General features: G+C 39.2%; 1 protein-coding gene across 1 annotated transcript in view; it reads left to right on the top strand.

Annotated features, from left to right (window-relative positions):
• rab6ba (RAB6B, member RAS oncogene family a) overlaps nt 1-19705 on the top strand; it is an 89664-nt gene that overhangs the window by 32838 nt on the left and 37121 nt on the right. Inside the window, exon 2 of the mRNA XM_084128205.1 lies at nt 6105-6163. Coding sequence (XP_083984331.1) covers nt 6105-6163 — 59 coding nt within the window. The remainder of the gene's footprint in view (nt 1-6104; nt 6164-19705) is intronic.

The following is a 19705-nucleotide window of genomic DNA, read 5'->3' as shown; positions in this document are numbered from 1 at the left end:
AAACTCTAGAAAACTGAACTCTAGAGAGGAGTATTTTAATAAACATGCACTATATTACAAATTCATTATATAATCTGTTGTCTACATGATTAGAAAGAATGGAAGGAGCTAAAAATATAATTCAACACTGCCTATATGATTGCATGTCAAGAGCTGCTTTTCACCAATTTTACCTCTCAGACATTACTAATGAAGAAAAATGGACTGGATGTGTGCAAGACATATGACAAGGATGCATGGAGGAGGAGGCCAAACCACTTGCAAGGGAAACCCTTATGGTCCATAATGTTGGCTCAGATTCTGTTTAAAGAACAATTCTTTGTGACTGTATATAGTTCTCAAGTTGGAAGAGATGTTCAGCTCCCACTTTATCAGGCCTCATACCCTGTGCCTTTTCCTACAGAATCTAGCTAATGGCCCTCTAATTGTTCTTCATGTGTTTTTATGCCCCTCAGTCTGTGCTGAGTGTGATGAATCAGATACTTTGCAGTAAGACATGAGATTCCCTGGAAATCTAATGAAAAACAGTGAATAGCAGATGGACAGAGATGCATTAAGGGGAGCTGTGCAGGTGTGCAGATAGATCAGCAACATTACTGTTTGTTTGCTTTCCACTGCACTTCTTGCGTCCCTTGTCTCTGTATGTAGTTTGATTTCATTACATACCTGAAATGTGATGGCTTGAGCAATGATTAGGGCCCTATGATTATGGACAGGAAACTGACGGACGGAATCATGGAAATCAGTCATAAAAATGGAATTCACTGTATAATGAAGAATGCTAATATATCAAAATTGGTGGTAAAATTACTCAAAAACAAATTGTAATATGGACAAGTGTCTGATTTAACTGCTAAAATAAATATGAAGTCTGCATGCTCTGTGTGTCTCTGACAGCTCACTACAGCTCTCCAAAATAAAAGTTTGGTTTGGTTATATTACCATTTTGTAGTAAAATGTACTTCTCAAAATAATAAAATAATAATAAAAATAGTAATAATAATTTAGTAAAACATTATTTGCGTGGAATAACAGATTTTTTTCATTCGATTATTCAGTAAACCTGTTATGTTTTTCAAATAAATAAAAATAAAAGATTTCACAGAGCCCTACATGAGCCCTGTATTTTAATGCTGTTGAATAGTGTATGCTAATTATCAGAAGCACTAATTACAGTTAAATGATTCCTGCATGATAAGATACAAAAACTTGCCTAAAATGAAGTTCATTAGCTGAAATGAGATGCTTTCATTATTGAAATTGCTGATAGATTGTCTGTGGCATTTCACATAGTTCTTCAGAGTGTTTCTGTCCTGAAACTTGGTTTGACAACATTAAGTACTGAGGATTTTATCAGCATACATGAGTGGATTTGTCATGAATATATAATAGTGATGAAATAAAGCTGTTTTAAATTCAGTTCTTGGAGTTCATGGTGTGTCTGCTAACATTTATCAGGCAGCGCCTCGAGTATGTATTAAAGAGATATCAAAGACCCGAATCTCTGTACCAGAAGACTCTGCTGTCAGTTGCGTCTATGTTTTATCAGTATATTTAGAATAAGATTTGGAATTGAAATAATTTCTAAGGCTGGGCTTATTTTTCAAGTCAATTTCAGTATAAGCATTCCTTATAGTTTTGACCAAAAAAAAAAAAGCTACTGGAGTGTTATTTCCACTGCTATTGCCCAATAAATAATATTCATTAAGCACAGATAGATCTTTTGTGGCACATTGTCAATGTACAGTGCTATGCATAAGTTTAGACACCCATGCTAAAGTTGACTAAAAAGAGGAATACAAAATCATCTTTTGGAAATTGAACTTAATGCCTTAATTAAAAAAAATCCAACCTTTAAGGACACCAATTTTCCTTTTGTTTTTCAATTTTCTGAATGAATAATGTATCGTAAATAAATAAATGTTCTTCCTTAAAATACAGGGTGCATAAGTCTGGACACCCCTAATTAAAATAGCCCCACATCATCACATAGCCTTCACCATACCTAGAGATTGGCATGGAGTACTTTCCATAAGATCATCTCTCAATGCAAATCAAACCAGCTATTAGGCTAACTGAAATAAAACCATGCCAATCTCTAGGTATGGTGAAGGCTATGTGATGATGTGAGGCTATTTTAATTCCAAAGGCCAAGGGAACTTTATCAGGATGCATAGTATCCTGAATCCATGAAGTAACTGGCCTTTAAAAATAAAAATCTGCCTGACTCTATGGGAATTTAACATAGGGGTGTCCAGACTTATGCACCCTGTATTTTAAGGAAAAACATTTATTTATTTATGATACATTATTCATTCACAAAGAAAATTGGTGTCCTTAAAGGTTGGATTTTTCCTAATTTTTTTAATTAAGGCATTACGTTCAATTTCCAAAAGATGATTTTTTATTCCTCTTTTTAGTCAACTTTAGCATGGGTGTCTAAACTTATGCATAGCACTTTATTTAATTATACAATTCTTAGTTGTCAATGGGTACCTCATTTCCATGTCGCTTCAAACATGCATGGCTTTCTTTCTTATGCTGAACAAAAAAATAACCCAGATATTTTTAAAAATGTGTCTGTCTTTTTTTAATGTTCACAGTGAAAGTCAATTGTCCATTCTTTGCTTTTTTTCTTTCTTTTTTAATTTTTGGGTGAACTATCCATTCAAAATTTACGCTCTGTCTTAAGGAGTGTCGAACACTATGGATCGTTTCGTTTCGTGAAAGCTTTCACATTTGTGTTTGATTTCATTTCTTAGACTTATTTATAATGAAAAATATCATACAAAAATAACAGATCATTGTGTCACTTGAGGTGAGGTAGTCTGTTTCTCATAAACTGCACCTGTCACAAAAATAAGGCATTGTGGTGTGGCTATGCAATGAATATTTTGCATCACAAGGAGTTTTGGAGAAAAAAAATGCATTCCAGATATGGGTAAAAGTTATTAGAACACTAATGTTGCACAACATTTTCTTTAGTAGATTTTTTTTTTTGGTCATTTGAATTGCACACATCACTTATATCAGCGAGAGTCAGAATATCTTTCTCACAGTTTGACTTATAATGTTACTTATAATGTTACAATATACTTATATTGACTTATAAAGCCATTTTTTTACTTACATTTTGCTTGTCAAGTGTTTATTTTAGACATTGCATGTGTATGCAACATATAATATAAATTCAATTAATTTACTTATTCATTTCTCAATTAATAATCATGGTTTCAAAATGTGTGAGAACATACTGGGGTGGTCTGATGCTGCTTTATTTTTGTGTAAATAAAATGCAGCATCAGAGAGCAGCCTTAGACTTTGCAGTTGCCATAACGGAGTATGTTTTATTACACGATTATTTATAATGTGTTATTTGTAATGTTTTATCATTTAACATTTTCATTGATTTCATGCTTCTATATTTAATATTTAAAACATTAATTTTGTACTATTAATTTTTCATTATTTCTTCAAGTGTACATCTACCATTTATCATTTTGCATTTGTTTCAGTTAATTCTAAAATATATTAAAATAGAAAACAGTTTTTTTTATTGTAATAATGTCAAAATATTTGTTTTTACTGTATTGTTTTCTATTTTAATATATTTTAGAATGTAATTTATGTGATCAAAGCACTCTGTGATTGATCAGTCTGTGTAATGTACCTTTAGTGGTATATATGTGGTGTTTCATTTAAGACAAAATTAAATGTCTAATCTATTCTATCTGTAGCTTCTCCCATTAATCTGCCAGCGTATCCTTACATTTTTCAACATACTTTAGTTACTTAAGTCTCTTCCTTCCCGTTTCCTTATCCTGTATCCATTATCTGATTATGCATCTAATGGGCGCTCTTAGTGGAGTCAAAGCACCAAATCCAATCTATCACAGTAAAGGCTAAGCACTAAGCCCTGTGTCCAGCTAGTGCTTTGGTGTCTGGCATAAGTTATTAACTGAAAAATGTTGGATGCCCTCTGTTCCACTAAATGACATGAGATTAAATATTTATCAGGACTAAAATTAGATGCCCACCACATATCTATTAGTAACAGAGCTTGAGCTGTTCGTTTTGGTGGATTCTAAAGGAGAAAGATCGCAGAATGGAAAATATTATTTGCTATAAACTGATGTCTGTACACTACTGTTCAAAGGTTTGGGGTCAGCAAGATTTCTTTATTTTTATTTTTATAAATGAATACACTTTTTCAGCAAGAATTCATTAAATTAATCAAAAGTGACAGTAAAGACTTGCTACTAAAAAATCTATTTCAAATAAATTCAGTTCTTTTGAACTTTCTATTCATCAAAAATAATTTATAAATAATTATACCATGGTCTGGGTGAATACTCGATTCTGATTGGCTGCAGGGTGTCCATTAACAAGTGATAATGTACACCTAGGAAAGGCGTCCCGTCAATTTGCCTGATGACAGTTCTAAATGATTGCGCTGGCTCAAACTCACTGATCAACTGCTGTGGCCACGTTGCTTGGCAACGCCTGTATACGGGAGATATTAAATAGTGCGCTCGACTTAATAAATAAAAACCCTCACGATTTTTACTCTAAAACACATTAAAGTATTATTAATTGATTAAATATTTCTTTCTTTCGTAAGTGACCATGGTATAAGCGGGTTAATGCCCTTCGAGGTGTCCATTGTCAGGTATTAATGGATTTCGGCGGAGGCAACCGTCCGACGCGCACGCCTCGCCGTCGTCCATTAATACCTGATAATGGACACCTCGTCGGGCATTAACCCTTACTTAATTTCACAAAAATATGAAACGGCACAAAAACAATAATAAATGTTTTTTGAGCATCAAATCAGCGTATTAGAATGATTTCTGAGGATCATGTGACACTAAAGACTTGACACTAAAGACAAGACTGGAAAAAAATTGTACCGCCCCTAACTGTTGTATTGAGAATCCTAGAGAAAAAATAAATGTCCAATATTTCAACTCACATTTGCTGCTTTAGCAAAGCAAATCTAAGTGTATGTTTTATTCCCACTGGTCTCACTGCAGTAGGAGCTGATGGTTTATGTATGTGACGTTGTGCTTTAGCGGCTGCCTCTCAGCGTCGGCTATAGCAGGGATGGCTGGCTATCTTCCATCCAACGGTTTAGTGTGCACTCAATAATCATGGTTTTGTTAAATGGGGAGGGAAAGGGGCATTGCCCAAACCATAATTCAGTATTTACTCAAAAGCATTAGATAAAGCCTTATGAGCCCCATTAATTTAGATCCTCCTCTCTTTTAAACGGGGACAGATCAGTGTCTTAGGGAGAATTAGCATTTAAATGACTTGTGACCTGCAGCCTCCAGTCTACTTGCTGCAAAGACTTCTCAGCCATGAGAAATCCTGCTCTCTCCTTTATTTGATCTGTAGCTCAGAGTTATTTTCTGTGTATGGATGTGGGTAAATTCATCCTTTTATCTACTCAGGTATATTTTCTTGTGTTTTTCTCTTGCTTCTCAGGGGAATCTCAGGTCAGCAGGGCAGATGAAGTTGTGCTGATGTTTTTATTGCAGGCTGAGTTTAGGTTCTGTGATGCTGTTACTTGGATATTTTAAACCGTTTTCTACCCTAGATTTAATAAACTCACCCCAATAGAAGTAAAAATCTAAATAATCTACCTTTTTAATAAAAAATGTATTGCTTGGGGCTTCAAAAAAAGAATGAGGATATTACATTCATTTTATAGATGTGAAAATAAAACACTGTTATGTGGTGCCCTGCATGCAGCAATTTCAATGTCTCATATGACAGCCGGTGACAAATCGAGTCTATTCTTACACAAAAGAAATCCTTTTTAATCTTTCAAATCTAAGACTGAGATGGTTTAGGATGGTAACTCTGCCCTAGTCCTAATGCAATGATTTTCAATGGTTCCATAAATTCACTGACGACCTTCTGGATAAGTCTCCTATTGAATGATTAGATCTCTTGGCAGAGGTTTCAATTAGCACAGTTGGCAGCCCACGGCTTGCAAATCAATCCAGTAAGCCCAGGCAGGCTTCACTGGCTTCCTCAGTTGCCGTCTGCTTTCAAATGGCTTCTATTTTAATGTTTCTCTTCTCTTTGTTCTCTTACAGTGGGGAAGACTTCCCTGATCACACGCTTCATGTACGACAGCTTTGACAACACATATCAGGTAGGCAGCTGACGGGCCGCTTGACGCCCTTGTCATTCCGTCACTCAGAGAGCTCAAAGTGTCCCTCCCCTTATTGTGCAACATCAAAGAGTCATTTCGCACAATCTTCATAAAACACAATGGGCCGAGTTCAGTCTTTCAGTTGTGAGGACAATTCTTTCAAATTGATTATAAATGTTCAACATTATTGTAATGTTGTGTGGTTATTGATTCACATAAACGCTTTTGCAAAATTTTATTATTCATCTCCCTTATAGTCATCACCAATCTCCTCTGAATCAGCAGCAGCAGAGATGAGTAAACATGTACGGTCAGTTTCATATGACTGTATAGAAACTGATTTAACCTATACTGTGCAGTGAAACTCTTGGTGAATGGTGAGTCAGATGTAGATTCAGCGGAAGAACTCTACAGGTTGATATAAACTGTTGTTGTTGAATAATGTGTTGGTGGAAAGCATGCTGTCTGAAACATCGAAGTGTCGTCTATATGATGAGGTTCATATTTTTCAATTAAACCTGTGAGAAAGCTGGTATAGCGGAAAGGAATCCATCTGTGAGATTGATTTGCTTGTATATATGTAAATGGGTGATTGTTTAATTACAGGAACTATTTTATCCCCTAGGATGATTTTTAAAGTCATCATCCAATGAAAATTCGATTTATTCATGAATGTTATTTTTTTCTTACCTTGTAATGTTTTATGAAAATGTCATAACTCCATCTTCCTGTGCAAACAACAGACTTCTCTCTACAATCATTTAGTCCACAATTGACTGTACTTTACATTCATTTTAATAGCAACACCAACATTTTAAAATCCAATCAACAACCTATGGATAGAACCAAGTATCCACCCAACTTTTTCAATAATGTTACACTTTGATATACATCACAATACATAAAAAGATATATTTTATTATTTTTCATCACGACTTTAAAATTTGAACTTCCTTGCTCTCGAGTGTGTTCTTGCTTTTACTTGCGTCTGACCTTGACAGCCTGAACAAATGAAATGAGCCAGAGAAAATTTCCACGTCAAAGTAGGTGGAGCCTCAGCACACACCTACCTATTACGTAATCGCCACAGACCAATGGTAGTTTGAAGGTGTTTACAAGTCGGAGTGAACTTTTCCTTTTCATCAGATTTTCTGTCCAATCAAATGCTCTCTAGAATCTAAAGTGCCCCGCCCCCAAATAGATGCTGAAGCTGCGGCTGAAACCGGTCACGTGTTCACACAATTACTATTTTCTATATGGTGAATGGCACATAGTGCACTAAATAGGGGATAGGGAACAATTCAGACAGAGTAAATATGCTTTCCATTGGGAAGAATTATGTCTGGTTTCACGTTAGTGTCACGCGAACTGCCGCAGCGCGCACACGGTCTGCTCCAGTCCAGAAACATGATAGCACAGAGTGGATCATATGCACGAGTCGGCGTAGACCACAAAATGTATCAGACCCATTTGAATTCTACACAGAATGCTATATTTTAAAGCGAAAGGGTGGAGAAATGGTTAGACAGACTTGGCATTAGAAATAGCACTGAAGAGTAGAAGAGATAACATTGGTGCTATGCACCAACATAAATTACACACTTTTCAAACTACACATCCTCAGCATGATTATGTTCACTGTTTTGCTTTAGTGACAGTTTCATATTAAGTCTAAATGGGAAATCTACTGTGGCTGTCATAAGCTGCCAAATGCCAAACGGCAAATTTTTAAAAAGGGGAGGAGCTACTCCATATGTCCCGCCCTGTCTTCCTGTTTCAGTGAAAATTACGCCAACACATTGAATAACGCTGTGTGTTTCAAGGCAGTTCAGTGGGTCCTTAATAGACATCTTGGATGCCATTTCTGCTTTGTGATGCGATTACTTGGATTGTTGTTGCATCAATTAATTTGGTATTATTGTGTACAGTTTTCAGTGTTTCATAACAAAGAATCACTGTTCCTAATAATGCTGTCATTACCGTCACACCAAGGATTTTAGAGGACAATTGACTTTTCTCCAAGTCGTCAAGAGTATTTCAAGTAGTCAAAAGTGCCCTTCATTGAAAAATCACCCATGAGTCTATGGCATTCTGTCACAGTACTGTTATGTCCAAATGTCTAAGACATCTGTATTAAAATGGAATGTTTCCATTCCACTTATCTGCATGGTTTATAACCCATAAAACCTGAAGGACGTTGAAATGATGTGAAAGTGTTGTGTTTTTTTCAGGCTGAAATGCTCTGTAGGCTTGTGTCTATTTAGATGTCTTTGTGTTTGAGCTGAGTCGCAGCTTTAGTGCACTACAGGTTCTACCTGTCACAATACTTCAACCGTCTGAGACATATGCATGATGAAAGCTCTCTGAAGTCTCTCTGGCCTTGATATTGCCTTTCTCTCTCTCTTATATCCTTTATATTTTTTTACATTTCTATGCCAAAAGAAAACCTCTTCAGCAAACAAATATGGATTAATATTTGTTATTTATCCAATCTATTGTTAATGTTTTGTTATATATATGTGCTGTGTAAACAATTAAATAATTGACCTTTACAGTTTTCATCCACACTGACACTGTACCAATAGCTTAATATTGAAAGAAACACTGAATTTGAAGTTAAGCTCTAACCAGCCCCCTGATTTTCACTCTCACAATGTGTGTAACGATAAGACGATGTTAGTGTCATACACCAAACTAAGCATGCTGCGCTGCTACAGTGTCAAACTGTAATACGATTACATGAGTGCTTTGTGAACAGACTGTGTTGTGCTTTCTGACGAGATGATAGATTCTGGAATCTCAAATCCAGAGCGCTGTTTTACACCATGTGTTTGTTCTTACTAAACTGATTTGTGTTTACCCATTATAGATATATTATAAAGAGATATTATATCTGAGTTAATGACCTGATGCATTTTTTTTGTCAGAATCTATTAATTTGTTCAAAAATAAATTAAGATAATAATGTAACAAAAAATTATGTAATAAACTGTAATTATTCACTGCCTCGAATACACATCTTTTATGATAAGGATGAAGTATTTTAAATTGTCAGATAATTTGATCTTTATAGAGCAATGCAAGGATAGTTCAAGTTGTAACATGTAATGTGGTGCAACTCCACAAAACATGATATACATTTATAATAGTTATAAAAATATTTTTTTACCTTGAACAATAACTTTTTTGAAAATAATGATTAAGGAGTGCACGCTCACATTTTTGCTTGGTTACACCACATGACAGTTTAACTTTTACTTCTACACGGATCAATGTTTTTCCAAAACCATATAAAAACAACATTAATACAAAAGCCAATATACAGTAGTGTTGGAGGTTTCATGCCTATATATGCTTGGCCAATCTTCACTGATTTTACATTCCATCAGTATGAGCAGTGTGTGAAGGTTGAATTAGCAGAGCAATAGCACAGCTGTACATAAAATATTGCAATCCACACAACGTAATGGGAGACATATCAGAACTATAACACAGCTGCCCAACTCACTGCTGAATTAAATGTGCACCTTGACTCTCCTGTTTCCACCAAAACTGTTGAGCTTCACAGTTCACAGTCAGTATTCATGGTTGGGCTGCTATAGCCAAACCTTTGGTCTCTCGTGCCAATGCCAAATGTCGGTTTCATTGGTACCAACAGTGTAAATCTTGGGTTGTGGACAATTTGAAACATGTATTGTTCTCTGAGTCCACCTTCACTGTCTTTCCCACATCCGTGGGAGTTACGATGTGGAGAAGCCCCAAAGAGTATTAACACCCGGACTGTTGCTTGCCCAGAGTGAAGCACAGGGGTGGATCAGTGATGTTTTTGGCTTCAGTATCATGGCATTCCCTACTGCGCTTGATGGGCGCATCACTGCAAAGGACTACCAAACCATTCTGGAAGACCATGTACACCTAATGATTCAATCATTGTACCCTGAAGGGAGTGCCATGTATCTGTATGATAATGCACAAATGCACACACTGATGAACATGAAAGTTAAGTTGAACATCTCCCATGGCCTGCACAGTCACCAGATCTAAATATGTTGTAGCCACTCCGGGGCAAGTCAGAAAATATTTTCCTCCACCAGCATCACATAGTGACTATAGTGGCCACTGTTCTGGAAGATAAATATAGCTCAAAGCCCCACTATATTATATAAATATAAATTATATTATATAAAGTCAAAAGTTTGGGGACAGTAGGTTTTTTTAAGAAACACTTTTATTCAGCAAGTATGCATTAAGTTGATCACAAGTGACAGTAAAGGAATTTATAATGCTACAAAAGATTGCTATTTCAAATAAATGCTGTTCTTTTGAACTTTCTATTCATCAAAAAATCCTGGAAAAAATTTCAGTTTCCACAAAAGTAACAGCACAACTGTATTCAACACTGAATATAATAAGAAATGTTCCTTAAACAGCAAAATCAGCATATTAGAATGATTTCGGAAGGACCATGTGGCACTGAAGACTGGAGTAACGACTGCTGAAAATTCAGCTTTGCATCACATTAATAAATTACGCATAAAAACACAAAATACATTACAATACATTACAATACATTAATATACATAAAAATACATACAAAACATAAATACATTACAATAGAAAACAGTGATATCAAATTATAATAATATTTCACAATATTACTTTTCTGTATTGGTGATCACATAAATGCAGTCTTTGTGAGCATACAAGACTGCTTTCAATAACATTAAAAATCTAACAGACCCCAAACTTTTGTGTAGGTCATGCTATGTATTTTGAATAGCCTTCTCAGAAAGTAAGCCTTTTACTTTTAGTTGTTTCATCACATTAAACTGGGATAGGAGAAAGTTCTTTACAATCGAGAAATGTCACACATCAACTTAAACTAATTTCATTGTCAAATCCATTCCTCAAACGCAGGAGGGATCACAGGCATTCAGTGAAGCTGAGATTCCAGAAGCTTGTTTCAGACCAATGACTGTGGCCATGCTGTCATATTCATTGTTTAAGGAGGTTCATTGATGACAATTGAATCTGACTGAAACCAAACAGTTCCTTTTGTCATCTGCATATGAATAAAATATATTGCCTCATCAGTGTCACCTTTGAGAAGTAAAAGGCATCTTAATGAGCTGTTACTCTCTACGTTTACACTGGAGAGAGGAAGGGATACTAGCTCTTTTCTAATTTGCATATTCTTGAATAAGCTCAAATCAAGCTGATCCTCAACATTGAGATTGACCTTAAGATGTCTGGCAGTGGGCTTTCGTGATAACATATGCCAGAAGAGCAGAGAGCATCACCCCCGACTCCTATCATCTGTCAGTCTTCTTCTCTATGCAAAATGAGAGAGACACATCTGCATATTTATGCCTTTCCTCCTGATGTGGATTCATCGCTGTCTGAGTCGTTGTTAAATCAGCATTTGGAGAGAAATGTGAGCAGAAAATGACCATTTAGAACAAAAGCTCCTGTTTTTCCCTTTAGACCTCAGCTACCAGATACTCTATTTGGAAAATGAAAGTCATTCTTCCGAAATTGTTGCTTGCAATTTATGTTGATGATATATAAAATCATCAAAGAATCATAACAAAATAGCCCAGAGGAAAATTGCTTTGCTCAGAGGTTGCTCTGTCGTATATCAGTTATGTGTTCTCAGTTATATTCATGTATCAGCTTGTTTCTCCTAAAATGTCTTATAAAGAAATTAAACATTTAGCCAGGTTCCCTCCTATTCCCAAGTCCTGTCTCCTCTGCTGGTCCCGCCCAGCTCTAAGTCTCTTGGGTCTCCGCTGGCCCCACCAGATCCAAGAGTTTCCTGCGTCTCAGATGGTCCCACCCAGCTCCTGCGTTTCCTGCGTCTCCGCTGGTCCCGCCCAGCTCCAAGTCTCCTGTGTCTCCGCTGGTCCCACCCAGAGATTCCTGCATCTTAGATGGTCCCACCCAGCGTCCCACTCCCCCACCTCCACTGGCTCACGTTAACTCCTCAGCTCCTCCTTCAGTGGCACCATACAATGGTTTGGATCTGCCTTGGGCCTCCTGGTCCCCAGCTACACCTTGGTGTGATGATCCCCCAGCTCTGCCTCTGGCCTCAGAGCCCCGGACTCCATCTCCGCCCTCCGACCCATCGGCTCCACCTTGGCTCCATACATCCTCGTCTCCATCGTGGACCATCATCCTACTGGCTCTGCCGGGCTCCCTCGTCCCTCTGGCTCTGCCTTGGTTTGATGTCCCCCTAGTCTCGCCATGCGATTCCAGGCCCCCGGCTACACCTCAGTCCTCAATCCCTTCAGCTCGGCAGTGTGCATTCGTCCTGGCTGGGCTTTGGATCCTCCTCCTGTCTCCGCCCTGGCTCCTCCCACCTTCTTCTCCCCCATGGTTTCTCCTGCCGTCATCTCCTCCTATTACCCTTTGCCAACCCCTTGTCCTCCTCCAAAGCCCCCTCCTTCCCTCCACTGTTGGACATTCAGTTACGTTGCCAGGATGCGCCTTCCAGGAGGGGGAGACTACTGTCACGTTTATGTTCTGTTTTGGCTTAGTTTTGTGCTGCTAGTTCCTGTGTTCATTTCCTGTCTTCCTTAGTTGGTTACCATAGTAACCTATTGTGTCCACCTGCCCATTGTTAACTTACTCGTCTAGTCCTGTGTAGGGGAGCACAGGGTTAAATGTAACACGGAACTTTAACATAGTTAGTCAGGGTCAAGCAGGTTGTGTTTCCACTTATTTTCTCTCGCTGCCAGAAGACAGTCTCCCGCTGATTTGTGGAAAGTTTTGATAAGATTTCGTGAAGATACTGGACAAAGAGTGTTTTGACACCATGCAAGTAAATTTTTTCATTATACTTTTTTATGGTTTCTGAGTTGGTGTGTATGTCACCAAATCTAAATTGATATTACCTTAATCGTTGTCTTGTTGGCTAAAACATAGCACCATTTTGAAACATGTCAGCAACTGTTAGCAAGGCTAACAAAAATATTTTTTACCCAGCGGGGTTAGTTGTAGCACAGTGGTACAACTAAGCCGCCAAGTGTACAACGATAATGAAATGAAAACAGGGAGCCACACAACTTTTGGTTTGAGTTAGGGGTGTGCCGGTTTCAGAATTGGTGATGGCGGTTATGACGTGAGTCAAATGTGACGGTTCGTAACATAACCGTCGTCGGGGGGGGGGGGGGGGGGGTTTGGTGCCATGTTCGTCTGTTATAGGACAACTTAGCTTGAATAAAATTAATATTTGTGTAGTGTTCAATGTTGTTATCAATAGAGATACGCGGATGGGGTTTTAGTTCATCCGCAACCGCATCACAAAACTCATCATCCGCACCAACGTTTTTTTACCAGATTTCAAAGCCGCATCCGCTGATTGTTTTGCGGTCTATGGACGATGCAATGCTATGCTGATGCGAGCCGCAAGAAAGCCCTTGTCTGTTCTAGAAAGGATGCAACAGCAAAGATATTTAATGCTAATGTATGAGGCATAGGCCTACGCTGAGTTTCATTCATTTACGATGAGATGCGCTCTAGTTCAACTTCACAATGCAATGCAAGTGAACGCGGCGCATCGGAGCCTTCATGTCACGGTTATTATATTGTCTCCTATATTTGGAGGGCCTCGGACACGCGCACTCACTCACTCTCATTCACACACACACACTGAGCGGTCCTAAACTAAACACATTGGAGACACATCTCACAACACTACAAAGCAAAACTTAATGAATTGGTAAAAATCATGTCTGACGATTTACAAAACAAAACTTGATTAAGTGGTTTTTCATTTGTTTAATAAATCTCATAATGATGGCACATCACTATATAATAGCTTTTATTTCTATCTCAAATGATTGGCGGTCGGTCAAGGGGTAGGCTACTTGGCAAAGAATACAGTTGGAAACGACATAGACCATTAAAAACACAGACTGTTAACAATTGTTTTTAATTAGTATTTAAACATTCTCTATGATAAAAAATGTTTGTAAAAAATATTTTAATAACACGGTTTTGGCGGTTATAGCGTTGTAATGACGGTGTTCAACTATAACCGTCGGTCTCACGGTTATATACTAACCGTCACACCCCTAGTTTGAGTATTTATTTACAGTTGAACCACAGCCACCAGTCATCTTCACTTCCTCACCCATCCTCATCCAGAACCATATCGAGCCTTCAAGTGTCTGTCCAGCTGAACCAGAGCCTGCAAGCGTCTGCCTAGTCGAGCCAGAGCCAGCAAGGGTCTGCCCAGTCGATACTGCTCACAGCGACTGCCCAGCTGAGACTGCTCACAGCGACTACCCAGCCGAGACTGCTCACAGCGACTGCCCTGCTGAGACTGCTCACAGCGACAGCACGAAGCCCTCTTCACCGCTGGTTCCGTCCAGCTCAAAGCCCTCTTCACAGCTGGTCCTGCCCAGCTCAAAGCCCTCTTCACCGCTGGTCCCGTCCAGCCCAGAGCCTTCACTGCTGGTCCCGTCCAGCACAGAGCTTTCACCGCTGGTCCCGTCCAGCACAGGGCCTTCACCGCTGGTCCCGTCCAGCACAGAGCCTTCACCGCTGGTCCCGTCCAGCACAGAGCCTTCACCGCTGGTTCCGTCCAGCTCAGAGCCTTCTTCGCCTACTGGTTCCGTCCAGCTCAAAGCCCTCTTCGCTGCTGGTTCCGCCCAGCTCAAAGCCCTCTTCATCGCTGGTCCTGTCCAGCTCAACGGCCTCTTCATCGCTGGTCCTGTCCAGCTCAGAGCCCTCTTCGCCGCTGGTCCTGTCCAGCTCAGAGCCCTCTTCGTCGCTGGTCCTGTCCAGCCCAGAGCCGCCTTCGTCACTGGTCCTGTCCAGCCCAGAGCCGCCTTTGTCACTGGTCCTGTCCAGCCCAGAGCCGCTTTCGCCTCCTGCCTCATTCAGCCCAGTGTCAAAGCCTGATCATTTCCCCAAGAAAATTTTGGGGGGTGGGGGTGGGGGGGGGGGTGGGGGGTGCTATAAGTCCTCTCCGCCATGGCCACCCGAAGGGTCCTCTCTGCCGTGGTCATCTCCTCAGCCTGCTTCACCATGGCCACCTCCTCAGCCTGCTCCGCCATGGCCGCCCGAAGGGAAGTCTCCACCATGGCCACCCAAAGGGAAGTCTCCGCCATGGCCGCCCGAGGGGTCGTCTCCTACTCCGCCATGGCCCCCTGACCAGTCTGCTCCGCCATGGCCGTCTGGACCATCCTGGAGTCCGTCCATCTACACCCAGTCCACCTCCCCATCACGGACTCCAGGATGCCCACCCTCCCTCCCGTGTTCTGCTGCCTTCGGTGCGGGTCGCGCCTTGCGGGAGGGGGGAGTAATGTCACATCCACCGTCTGTCTTCCTCATCTGTCTCTGCACTACACTCCCCAGAATCCTCCTTGGCGCACACCTGCACTCACTCTCCTCTCTCTCCTCTTAAGTAGTATTCACCGTCACCTGGATCCCATCACCAGCTCACCTTTATATTCAGCACTCAGTCACTCACTCTTTGTCTGGTCTCGTCAATACATGTCTATTCATGACACACAGACTCTCTACTTCACCTACCTGCATACTTACCGTCGATCCCGATCTTCTTCAGCTTGTCTTCAGTCCATCTTCAGAGAATCTTCATCATCTGCTTCTGCAAGAGAAAGAGAGACTTTGTTATCATTCAGTTAAGCTTCATCCAATTATCTACTTCCTGTTTACTCACCTTTCACGCTGTGTCCGATCCATTCTGCTATTAAAATATCAAACTTACCATCTTGCCTGCTTCGTTTGTACGAAACCTGACACCTGCATATGGGGTAAGTTGTAACATTTGCACTTCTGTCACTTTCAGTGCAACTGTACGAAAATGCTAGGTCCTAGAAAAAAACTTTAAGTGTTCTTTTGTAGCAGAGATGTGTATGTTGCTTGTGTAAAAAAAAAAGTTTAATATAACTTAATTATTTTTTTTAATAATTGAGCCAAAACCAAAATGTGTTAGGTTGTGCCCCCTCTCCCCCATATATACTCCATTTAGTTTAATCTCTTGTCGGTTCATATTAACCACAGAAAACGTGTGGTTTTCTGTTCTTCTGCATATTTGTATGATCTCCAGAGTATTTTTGGTTTATTATTAAAAGACTAATTCTTGGAATTTGATATTCCCTTCGTTTGACTGAACCATGCCGTTACACTGCATCACTATTATACAACCTATTTGATTTCTTGATCTATGATCCAACAATAATTAATTTGTTTACACAATGCTAATCACAAATAATGAGTCATTAGCTTTATATTAGTGTACTGTCTACAATATTATTGAAATACAGCATTAACCCTTGTGTTATGTTGCGGGTCAATTTGACCCGTTTAGATTTTCTAGTTGTTGGAAATACTGGTTAACCTATGTTTTTTTTCTTGATATTTTGTGACTTTTTCTCATTTATCATCATGAACATGCATGCAAAGTTTCAACATGCTGGTGTTTTTTGACATATACAAACAAAAATACTGTTCCTTTCGTGATGTTCGCGGGTCAATTTGACCCGCATATTTTAACGCCCTAAGGCAACTGTACGGACCCAATATAATAACATTTCTTGGTTATATTTTGTTATTTAATTTTTTTACTACCTTATGAAGCTAAAAAATTTGGTTTTCCACACTTATTTCAATACAGAAAAATATTTTGTCAGCCACAGATGGTAAAAATTACCTATCATTTATTTTTTCAAGCTACCTGAAATAATATTAAACCTTTTTTTTTTTTTTTTTTTTTGTGACTTTTTCACATTTATCATCATAAACATGCATGCAAAGTTTCAACATGCTGGTGGTTTTTTTTGACATATACAAACAAAATTACTATTACGTTTGTGATGTTCGCAGGTCAATTTGACCATCATAGGCAGCTATTCAAAAGCAACTGTACAGACACAAAATAAAAACATTTATTTTATGTATGTCAGGGCATCAACTCCAGTTCTAAAGTGTAAGTGTATCTAAAAGTGCTCTAACCCAAACCAAACACACTTGAAAAAGCTAAATCATGGTGTTCAGAGTTAATTGCAAATTACAAATGAAAATCTTTGACAGACACAGATAGTAAAATAAGCTTGCATTTATATATTCAAGATATCTGAAATATATTGAGACTTCGACATAGACAGCAGGAAAAATTAGCTCAGATTAATTGATTAATTGTTCAGTTATGATGTTCAAAAAAAAAAATATTAAAAAAATGTATATGCAAATATATATATAAATATAACGCACAGAATTCCAACATAACACAGGGTTAAAATGTAAACAACTCAACAAAACCATATTTTCTACCATCTCCTTACGTTCCACCTGCCAACTCATTGGGAATATCTTCATTTTGGTAAATATGACTTTGCTTGGTCATGAGTAAAATTCCAGAAACATTTTATTGTAGAACTTGCTGCAGATGGGGGGAAAAGTCTATTTTATGCCCCCTTAAAACTAATAGCCTAATATATATATATATATAGAGAGAGAGAGAGAGAGAGAGAGAGAGAGAGAGAGCAGCAGCACAGCAGGAGGTTTCAGTTCTTTTTTCTTTAGTAGGGCCTGTGAGACGTTTCATCAGAAAGGGCTGAACAGTCAGCTGTATTAAACACACACTACGTGTTTCACTGGGGCTTTAATTCATCCAGAAAATTCTGGAATGACACATTCTGCCCTGGTTCTAGCATAGTTTTTCTTTCCAACTTTATCGTATAATTGATTTGAGTACAGAAAAAGTGTGGGCAAGAAACAGAGCAACAAATTTAGGAGAGAATTAAGCAAATGAAAAGGAAGAGCATTGACTGCCTGTCAAAAATCAGTTTGACTTGCTGAGTTTGTAGTTGTTTTGCTGTGATGGCGGTTTGTGTAACGTGGAGTGTTTCAGAAACAAGGAAGAGGAGGATCCAAGTGCATTATGGCAGTTTATTAACAAAATAACAAAAACATCCAGGCAACAGGGGACAGGCAAAAACCAGAAACATCCACTAAGGACAACACCAGACAAAGAACATGAGAAACACTTGGGTATCTATACACTCAAGGGGAGATTGGCAAACAAGACACACCAGGGAACAATCATGAACTAATCAAGATGAAAAACTACAAAAGGACTGCAAAACATGGCACAGAACAGGAAATAACAAAAGTCAACACAAGACCGGAATCATGACAGGAGTGGATTCCAGACACTTCACTTTAAGGAGTGGATTCAAGACACTCCACTTTAAGGAGTCGATTTAAGACACTCCAAATATTTTTTTTTTTAAAAAAAGTCCAGGAGAGTGGTGGAGCGGAGGTGGAATGGGGAAGGGATGGAGGGCCGGATCCATGGAGAGGAAGAGGGCCTGGAGACTGCGGCAGGATGGGCCAGGGTGGATGACGGGACGAGACTCTGGCGTGGCTGGTACAGTGTGACTGTCGTGTTCCTCCTCCACGACACCCACAGTAAAAGCAGAGCCGCTTACCCGAAGGGCATAATCCAGGAACTCACTCAGTGACCCTCGAGGACCATCATGGATGAGTTTGGGTTGTAACTGGTTGAATCCATAGCAAAAGAAATCAAAGCAAAGTCCAGGAGGTCAGTATGTTTGCAATGTTCAAAAAGTCTTGGATGTGGTCCTCGAATGAGTGAGTCCCTTGGCGTAGTCGGACCAGGGTGACTGCTGGATCCATATGTGGTCAGGTGGTCTGGTGTTCTGTAATGTGGAGTGTTTCAGAAACAAGGAAGAGGAGGATCCAAGTGCAGTATGGCAGTTTAATAACAAAACAACACAAAAACATCCAGGGGACAGGCAAAAACCAGAGTAAATCCAAACACAGGGTAAAACACAACTGAAAACAACTCACACAAAACATCCACTAAGGACAACACCAGACAAAGAGCATTAGAAACACTTGGGTATAAATACACTCAAGGGGAGATTGGTGAACAAGACACACCTGGGAACAATCATGAACTAATAAACAAGAAAAACTACAAAGGACTACAAAAACATGGCACAGAACAGGAAATAACATTAAAGTCCACACAAGACAAGGTGAACACAAGACAGGAATCATGACAGTTTGGCTGCATGTGTGAGATTTGGACATGCTACTAGGGTCCAGTGGGAGAACTCTGCTGTCCTGCCTGACTGAGTTGCCACTCAACACGGTGCACTGGAGTGTGACTGTTTTCTGCTCAGCACAACCAGGGAGCAGACAAGACACAGAATCTTCATTTCAAAATCTAGTGAGCTGCTTCTGTAGACAGCATCATAGGCACACTCTTGACATGAAGGCTATTCCAAAAATTAAGCACCTCCTAATATACCTTTTGTTTTTTGTCCAAATTCTAAGGTGGCATTAAATATATCTTCTAAAAATAATGCAATCCTATCATGCATTGCGACTGGTTTGTTTCAAATAACAATTAGAGACTATTTTAGCCAAAATTTGTGTGTTACCTATATTTGTTTTTAGAGTATTACGTGTTCTTCTCATGTCACTTTCATGTGAGAGGAGCTATCATTATGACAAATGGAGTTGCAGCTTATGTGTCACATT

This window comes from Abramis brama, assembly GCF_963993115.1.
Source record: "Abramis brama genome assembly, chromosome: 11".
Lineage (NCBI taxonomy): Eukaryota > Metazoa > Chordata > Actinopteri > Cypriniformes > Leuciscidae > Abramis > Abramis brama.
This window is presented reverse-complemented; position numbering and strand designations above follow the sequence as displayed.